Here is a 9,620-nt window from a genome sequence, read left to right on the forward strand (position 1 = left end):
TTTCACAGAGATCTCGAGTCGATTCCAATAATATCATTCATTTGGTGAAGATAATTTAAATCACTTTTTTTTTTCCTCTGCAATTTACCAAAGTCAGTCTAACCTACAAAGATGAATTTTATCCATTACTATTAACTGCATTTTGTTTTCTGTACAAAAATATTATTATAATTTTCAGCTAACACTTGTTATAAAAAAGGAACAGTAATCGTGATGATATTGAGTGTCCATTTGATATATACATTAAAAAATAAAAACTGTTGTCTGACACTGATATAGATTTCTGTATAATTTCGAGGCATTTTATTCCTGTCACGTTCGCTTTTTCTCTCGTCTCCCAAGTTTAATGCTCTCTTTTATATCTCGTTATCTGTCATTTCATTCGCTTTTGAAACCTTCGTATGTTTCTTGCCCCCCACCCCCCTTCTTCTCACCCGGTCTCTCTCTCTCTCTCTCTCTCTCTCTCTCTCTCTCTCTCTCTCTCTCTCTCTCTCTCTCTCTCTCTCTCTCTCTCTCTCTCTCTCTCTCACTCTCTCTCTCTCTCTCTCTCCTCTCTCTCTCTCTCTCAGAGGGAGAGGGGAAGGGAGAGAGAGGGAGAAGGAAAGGGAGAGAGAGGGCGAGGGAAAGGGAGAGAGAGGCAGAGGGAAAGGGAGAGAGAGGGATAGGGAGAGAGAGAGGAAGGGAAAGGGAGAGAGAGAGAGGAGAGAAAGAGGGAGAGAAACAGAGAGAGAGAGAAACAGAGAGAGAGAGTAAATAAGACAGCCACCATCCCCATATCAAAACCAGGATGGTCTCACGAATATGGACCGACTTCTCTGACACGCTGTCTCTTTAAAGCGGGGCTCGGCAACCTAAGGCACAGAGCGGCCCTAAGTCATCTTAAGTTACGCAACTTGTCGCCAAATGTTGCGAGACTCGGGCGATGAACAACATCGTCTTATACTAATGGCTTTGAAGGAGTATTATCCCTATGGCATTATGCTTTATTATTAACATTTCTCTTTCTATATCATAAAGATGAATGTGGCCCACCAACAGGCCACAGAAGTCTCCCGACCATCTCACAATTTTTTTTTCCGTATATTTGTTGTGAAGAAAGTGCCAACCTCAGCCCGGATACACATAACCGGTACTGTGGCGCTGAACAGATTCACTGCATTTGGTCTGGGAAACATGATTCTCGCATCTGGAAATATCCTGCACCAAATATCTAGACTTGCAGATTACCACTAATATTGACATTTCTTCTTTTGATAAGGTCAATCATGCAGACAATTTGGCACTCTTCTACGAAAATCAACACTATGTAATCGTAATATCTCTCAAATGGAAAAAAAGTGTTACGAAGTATGGGTAAAAGGGGAAAAAACAAGGCAAGGCACCATCTGGCACTGCAAGAGCGACACTGGGATATCAAATACAGGTAAACCCAATAAAGTCCATAGTGGTCTATCTCAGAGGCAGCGGGGAACTGCAACGTGGTCATGCATGGGATGTCAGTACACTCTGCCAGGTCTCATGACCTTACTTATTACTTCACTCTATAAAAAAAAAATCGATCCAAAAAACATCACTCCTTCCTTATTAACTTCATTATATACACTGGTCTAGAAGGATTAGTGACATGCAAGAGACATACTAGAGAGGACATCGAATAACGTAAGGACTTAACTAACGTCTGACGGATGGCCTTCGAAAAATCCTTTGAAATTCGACCAGTTTATGTAGATATTTAAAAATCTCACAGCACAATAAGGCGTGTGCAATAATGAAATAGTGAAACACAGACACAGTAATAAAGGAAATATTTAATGGTGACGGAGGTTAGTCTGATTCAAAACGTCGTTAGTGTTTGCCTTATTATTGTGGCTGTTTCAATTTACGCTTAGCCATCTTTCCCTGGATTTATGCAGGGCATGTAAATTATTTTGTGACTAAGCTTTCCGGATAAAGTCAAATCTCTCTCTCTCTCTCACTCTCACTCTCTCTCCCCTCTCTCTTCCTCTCTCTCTCTCCCTCTCCCTCCCCTCTCCTCTCCTCTCCCTCTCCCTCTCCTCTCCTCTCCTCTCCTCTCTTCTCCTTCTCCTTCTCCTTCTCCTTCACTTCCTTTACCCTTCCCTCTCCTTCTCCCTCTCCCCTCCTTCCCTCTTCCCCTCCTCCTCCTCCCCTCCCTCTCCCTCTCCCTCTTCCCCTTCCCCTCCCTCTTCCCCTCCTCCTCCTCCTCCTCCTCCTCCTCCTCCCTCCCTCTCGCCTTGCCTGCGCGTACCTGTATCGTGAACCCGAATGAGCCATTCTCCTTCTCGACGATGATTGTTCTTCTCCTGCGGTCCTCCTCGGGCCTGGTGACGCACACACGATCTCCGACCATCCTCTCCAAGATCTGGGTCTGTCGGGAATGAAACAAGAGAGAGGACAGGGTTATTCAAATGTAATTTAGTGGGGAGGGGAATGTTATACCGCATGAAATATTAATAACAATAATCTTAAAAAAAAACCTAAGTCGTATAACATTTGCTGAATGTCATCTGAGAGGGTTAAAAAACAAACAATGATTAATATAACACAGGATTATGTCTCAAAAAAAAATATATATATATGATTCCCTTAACCACAATTCCAGACGAAAGCCACAATTCCACAAACACTGCAGTCCACGAAACGGCCGGACCTTGAAAATAACCTGACCACCTTTAGCAATACTTCCTGGTAATACTTCCTGGTACAAAGCATGACATATATGTACAAGACAGCGCTCGCCGACGTCCCAGGGAACATAAGAACGTCTGCTGTCGCTATCGTCCCCCGAAGTGTGTCGTGTTGGACATGGGAGAAATATCTAGAAGGCTTAAAGTTGTGAGTTGTAAACCAAGGCCAGTGAGTAAGTATGTGAGTGAAGTGGGAGAGAAAAAGAAAGAGAGAGAGAGTGAGAGTGAGAGTGAGAGTGAGAGTGAGAATGAGAGTGAGAGAGAGAGAGAGGGAGAGAGAGAGAGAGAGAGAGAGAGAGAGAAGAGAGAGAGAGGAAGAGAAGAGAGAGAGAGAGAGAGAGAGAGAGAGAGAGAGAGAGAGAGAGAGAGAGAGAGAGAGAGAGAGAGAGAGAGAGAGAGAGAGAGAGAGAGAGAGAGAGAGAGAGAGAGAGAGAGAGAGAGAGAGAGAGAGAGATGAAAGAGGCGGTGTGTCCCGAGTGTGTCCCGCGGCACAAGCATCACTACGAGGGCGGGGCAAGTGTGTGCGACGATGGCCTGGGATGGGCGTGCTTCTCCACGGGCGGCGGTGGACTAATGTATTCGACTTCACGCCCTGCCACCGCCACTCCCCCCACTCCCCCGCCACCCATAAGAAAAGAAGAAGAAGAAGAAGAAGAAGAAGAAGAAGAAGAAGAAGAAGAAGAAAAGAAGAAGAAAAGGAAGCTTACAAAAAACAAGGAATTATGTAAACTTACCAGAAGGAAAAAAACGGAGGGAATTTTGGTAAGAATAAGACAGACAGACAGACAGACAGACAGACAGACACAGACACAGACACACACACACACATATGTGTGTATGTATGTATGTATGTATGTGAATGTGTATGTATACACATATAAACACGGTCACAATGGACACAATCGGAAACGCTGCATTAAGTCGATCATCTGGAACCTGTCAAGCGCATTTTTCACCACAAAGAAAAAAACAAAAGAGAGAAAGAGAATAAGAACATGGAAAAGAAAGAAGGAAGATAGGAAGAAAATTACCAAGAAAAATACACTGAAGATAAACGAGATGAAGAAGAAGACATTAAAATAAGATAATAAAGGAATAAACAAAAAAAGTATTTGCCAATGAAAATTCTTCTTCCTTTCGAAATGCAAATTCTCCTGCAACGACGAAACACAAATCAAGCAGATCATAGAACAAGTATTAAAAGAATAATGCGAAGCCATTTAATGCCATTCTGGAATACATAGGAACTGGATTTTTTTTTTTTAGGTGCAGTCTTACATAATGCAGGGTCATTTGTAACAGTCATTTGCAAAGAGAAAAAAAAATTGTACGGATCCAGAAACTTGTCATTTGACTCATGGCATTACGAAGGAAAATAATAGCTAATTTGCAGGACAAATTTATGTGTTGGGTGGATTTCTTTTATATATTTTATATATATGTGTTTCTATTTATAAACCGTTTCTATAGATCAGTAAATAAATAACTTGATGAATAAGTATGTCATATAAATACGCGCAGTATCAAATTAATAAATAACTGAATGTAAATGGCAGTCACATTAATGCATGGTGGTTCGGTGACCCATCCGACCATTCGTGCACAATACGCGGAGGTGGCTTTGTTGAGGGAATTTCCACACGATAATGTCACATTTTCGAATAATTTTTCTTTTTTCTCCTTGTTGAATTTCGTCGTTCATGAAACGGATGCTATTTTTGGTGGTAGATTGATGCTTCTTGTGATCTACTCAACGCTGAAATCTATATTCAGTTTGCTAAACATAGAAGTTTGGATTTCCTATAAGTGCATGTCCGTGTATTCATGCAGGAGTCTGCATGTGGATGTACGTATATGTGCGTGCACGTGTCCCTGTGTGTCCATGTCTGTGTGTGGGTGTTATTGTGTTATTCGTTTTTAGTCCTTCCACAGCCTCGGTATAAAACCCGACAAAAATTCTTTCGAGTTGAAAGGCTTCAGTTTCTCCTCAAAGACAACTAAAATACAGTAAAAAAAAGAAAAAAAAAAAGAAAAAAAATATATATTATAAAATAAAAATATAACAGCGAACGAATAAAACCTAAATCCAATATTCGTTTCGGCTTTTAGCTAAATTGTGTAGATACTGCCTCTCCCTCTACCACACTGCGCATTTCTGGAGCTGTTAATTACTATTCAGGAACAGCACCGGCACAGATGCGCAGCATATTAAAAACCTGGCCGCTCAACTATGGCGAAAAAATAGTCGAGGCTGGGAAACAGGGTTGAGAAAAGTAAAGAAGAGAAGCTTTTTTTTTCAAATGTTTTATTTCCAAAAGAGAAAAATGCAAGGCTGAATGGTCCTGACTTTCAGGTGCAATTATTGCAGCTGTTTCCTCGCAGTGCGTCCCTTTGGTGAAGTAACCCCGCGCCTGCTCTAACGTTTATAGGTTGGATCTTAATATTCCGGAGGGTAATAACCGTTTCTAATCCTGTTGCTGCTACAACAACGGCTGCTACTGCTGCTGTTACTTTTTTTTTAATAACCTCCGACCCTCGCCTCATAGCCACTGCATTTCATTACTTAGTCTAAAGAGTACACTAAAAGAATTCAAAGATCTCTATAGCATTTCTAAGCCACATGCAACCGTGGTATGTGATGATACAGTACCAGCCCTAATGCCCTTGCCACTAGAAATGGTAAAGATATTTATTACCTCCATAATAACTAGAAAGGTAAACTGAGACCCTAGTTCTTATCCACCCTTATCTACCCGAAACAAAATCTAATCGCCTGTATTCTAAAACATAAACAACACAACCGATACATTTTCTTCACAATTCTTCAGTAATGCCTCCTAGCAAAGAACGATACTAACACGAACACAACTGAATTCTACGTAACACAATCACAACACACAACTCGTATCTAGGTAGACAGCAACTCCTCACTTTACGACAACCATTCATCGTTATCCACGGCAGAACAGCAACGGACCTGGCCGCGTGTATGATATCGCGCCCAACGCATTATTTTGCCGCGGGCTTCGGTCCTCACGTGCCAAACAAGCAGAAGCCATCTCAAATGGCTGGACGGTAGCGGGTGATGTATCAACGCGACGGCAGTTAGAAACGAATAGAATGATGATTTTGCCGATGGTATGCTGTGATGTGAGAACACGAGCAGTGTAGCTTGGATCTGGGCTTTGAATGCTTGCTGGAACGAGGTTATGGTGGTGAGTGTGATGACGACGACGACGACGATGATGATGATGATGATGATGATGATGATGATGATGATGATGATGATGATGATGATGATGATGATGATGATGATGATGATGATGATGATGATGATGATGTGGTGGTGGTGGTGGTGGTGAAGATGAGGGTAATGAGGTGATGATGATGATGTGGTGGTGAAGATGATGGTGATGTAATGTGGTGATGGTGATGATGATGTGGTGATCGTGATGGTAGCGATGTGGTAAAAACGATGATGATGGAAGTAATGAAAACGATGATGATGGCGGTGATGGTGGGACGAAAATGACATCGACCAAAGTACTAATGACACGTAATGAAAATGATGATAATCCCCTGTTCATTGGAGAATACATCGAACGTTATTCGGACACGTTGCCAGCGCTGATTACCAACCTCTCAAGCATATCCTCGCCTCAATGAGAAGAAAAGAAACCCCCAGGTGTAATTTACGAGCAGAAGGAACGAAGGAAAATAGTTGTTGCACTAATTCAAGAGCATTAAGCAGAACCTCCTGCGACATCGCGATTAATTCAATTAACTGCGAGGAATCCCGCCGCCTCCTCTGTGGCAAATCGGCCGCCTCGTTTCCTCTAATAGTGCACGGAGTTGCAGTTGCAATATTGCAGGTGTTTCGTAATGCCCAAACAACCGGTTCTAAGGACCACGCGAAAAGGGATTTTGTGTTATTGCTTCATTCTCGATTCATGAGGAAGGGAGGACGGGCCAGGGAGTGCGCGCCCCTCTGCAGGCAGGGGAAATACGAAACTCTTTTCGTGAGATTGGTTTCCGTCTTTCTCGTCGTTTTTTCTGTTTGCAATGGCATTGATTTCGTTTGCGTTTGTCTGTTCGTTTGTATAGGCGCGTGTGTTTAGGTGTGTGTGTGTGTGTGTGTGTGTGTGTGTGTGTGTGTGTGTGTGTGTGTGTGTGTGTGTGTGTGTGTGTGTGTGTGTGTGTGTGTGTGTGTGTGTGTGTGTTGTGGTGTGTGCGTGCGTGCGTGCGTGCGTGCGTGCTTGGGTGGGTGGGTCGTGCGTGCGTTCGTGCGTTTACGTGAGTGAGGTATTGAAAATGTTTATGTATCTCTATAGCAGCTTCTTCCAACAAACACAACCGTATTATATGAACGCGCAATTAACACGCTCCTAAGACTGACAAAAAACTGCCTTGTCGCGCGTGCAATCTGTCCTCACGTGCAGCCGAGCAAGACCCGAACACGCGACGGGTAGAAATACAGGAGCAGAGTTCATGCAACTTTTCGATCTTTCTTGCAATCCTTTTGAACCCTGCAGCATAAACGTCTCGCTGGTCACGGCACCAAGTCCCCTTTGTTGTATCAAGTTTCTCTGTGTCCCTTTCTGTCCTCGGTCGTTTTTCTTCTCTTCTTCTTCTTCTTCTTCTTCTTCTTCTTCTTCTTCTTCTTCTTCTTCTTCTTCTTCTTCTTCTCCTTCCCCTCTCCTCCTCCTCCTCCTCCTCCTCCTCCTCCTCCTCCTCCTTCTTCTTCTCTTTTCTTATTTTAGTCTTTTTTTACTCCTTTTAATATCATCGATGTTTCGAAGGTCAAGGGAGCCAGGAAGTGATCGGTGTTTGTGAAAGTTGCGATTGTGTTTTATATATCGATATATTCTATCGGATTACTATTTGAGGAGCTCTAAATAAAATTTCACAGGCCGAAGATGAAATTCTTAACGCCATGGATTAAATTCTAAACGCTATGCATCAAATACTAAACGTCATGGATTAAATGCTAAACGCCATGGATCAAATTCTCAAAGCCTTGGACAAAATCCTTATACGGCGCAAACGCCAGCTCCCCCGAACATCGAACGCGCGTCGAATGCCCTTAGTTTCAACCCAAATCCACGCTAAGCAACCCGGCCTCTGCATATCCACCGTATACCTCCAGCTCCGAACTTTTAACATTAGATGGATATCTTGCGGGTTGATTAAATTCCGAGTTTTGAACACGCGTCGACCCTCCTGATCCCTGTACACACGTCAAACACAGCGCGTCGCCCTTGGCCAGGGAAAATGGCCACAGTAAAAGCTCTCAGGGCGAAGTGGCCCGGCCATCAGCAAACGTGACCCGTCAGATAAACCCCAAGTTATCTTATCCTGAAGGCGCCAGCAGCCCCAGAGACACTCCACGGCAAGAAACCCTCGGCAGAAGACATGGAAAGACTGCTGTTCGTATGGGCGTCTCTACACATTTGTGAGCGCGTGTAGATGGGAAGGAGGAAGGATGGGAGGAAGGGAGAAAAGGAAGGAAAGGAAGGGAGAAAGGAATGAAGGAGGGGAGAAAGGAGAGACGGAAGGGAGGAAGGAAGGAAAGAAGGGAGGAAATGGGAGAAGGAAGAAGGGAGAAAAGGAGAAAGGAAAGAAGGAAGGGAGGACGTTAGGAAGGAAGGAGGGAGGAGGCGTGTTTCAGAGAGTCTGAAACTGATGGTGTTTCCCAGATATACTTTTTTCCTTCTCCATCTTGTTTCATTCATCACTCCTCTTCTTGCTTCCTCTCTCAACTCCCTAGTCGCCCGCCCTATCCGATTTCTGGCCCCCTCCCTCAATTCCCTTCCTCTCTTCTCCCTCCTCCCCTTCTCCCTCTCCCTTCCTCCCCTCTTACCCTCCCCCTCTCCCTCTCCCTCTCCCTCTCCCTCTCCCTCACACACGAGAGATCAAAGAGAGCGTCTAAGTGATTGGGCGGCGACGCGAAATATGGAACCTGAAGTCACGGCGGCGCGGCGGAAACAGGAGTGGCAACAACCAAGCAACATGGAAAGCATTTGCAGTCTTGATCGCTCGCATCGCTCGTTCGCTCTCTCTTCCTCTGCCCCTCTCCTCCTACTCTCTGTTCCTTACCCCCTTCCCTCTCCTCCTTTCTCTTTCCATTTCTCTCTTCCTCTCCCCCGTTTTCCCCTCCCTCCCCTTCCCCTCTCCCTCTCCCTTCCCCTCATCCTCCCTCCTCTCCCTTCTCATCCCTCTTTTCCCCCTCCACCCTCCCTCCGTCTCTTTCCTCACATCCCTCTCATCTTCCTCCCTTTCCTCCCACGCTTTCACCCATTCCCTTCATCCCCCCTCCCTTCCCCTCATCCTCCCACCTCCCTCCCTCCCTCCCTCCCTCCATCCCTCATGTCTACCCTGCGAAACGGTGAGGTGACGCCGCTGTCTCTTCACCTCGAGAGGAAAACTGATATCCGATAACGCGTTTTGATTTGCACTGCCGGGACGTCACTCTCGTTTCGATCTCCTGTTGAAGCGACGCGTGGGCGGGTTAGGGCTGGCGCTGGTGGAGATGAGGGTGGTGAGGGTGGTGGTGATGAGAATGATGGTGGTTAAAGTGGTGGGGGTGAGGGTGAAGAGGGTGGGGATGATTGGTGGTGAGGGTGGTGGTGATGAGAATGATGGTGGTTAAAGTGGTGGGGTGAGGGTGAAGAGGGTGGGGATGATTGGTGGTGAGGGTGGTGGTGATGAGAATGATGGTGGTTATGGTGATGAGGGTGGTGGTGATGAGAATGATGGTGGTTAAGGTAGTGGGGATGATGGTGATGAGGGTGGTGGTGATGAGGCTGATGGTAATTAAAGTGATGGGGATGGTGGTGATATGAGGTTGATGGTGATTAAACTGTTCAAACAGGATCGGTGACAGTGATGAGAATGGTGATGATAATGCAATAAGAC

At 44.9% G+C, this 9,620-nt stretch overlaps 1 protein-coding gene across 1 annotated transcript in view; it reads right to left on the reverse strand.

The window, feature by feature from the left end:
• Positions 1-2,266: 2,266 nt before the first annotated feature.
• The window catches only part of LOC119595417 (microtubule-associated serine/threonine-protein kinase 1-like), a gene marked incomplete at its 3' end in the record, with an annotated part of 79,092 nt that continues 71,738 nt past the window's right edge, over positions 2,267-9,620 (reverse strand). Inside the window, 1 exon segment of the mRNA XM_037944506.1 lies at positions 2,267-2,386. Coding sequence (XP_037800434.1) covers positions 2,267-2,386 — 120 coding nt within the window.

This window comes from Penaeus monodon, chromosome 36 (assembly GCF_015228065.2).
Source record: "Penaeus monodon isolate SGIC_2016 chromosome 36, NSTDA_Pmon_1, whole genome shotgun sequence".
NCBI lineage: Eukaryota > Metazoa > Arthropoda > Malacostraca > Decapoda > Penaeidae > Penaeus > Penaeus monodon.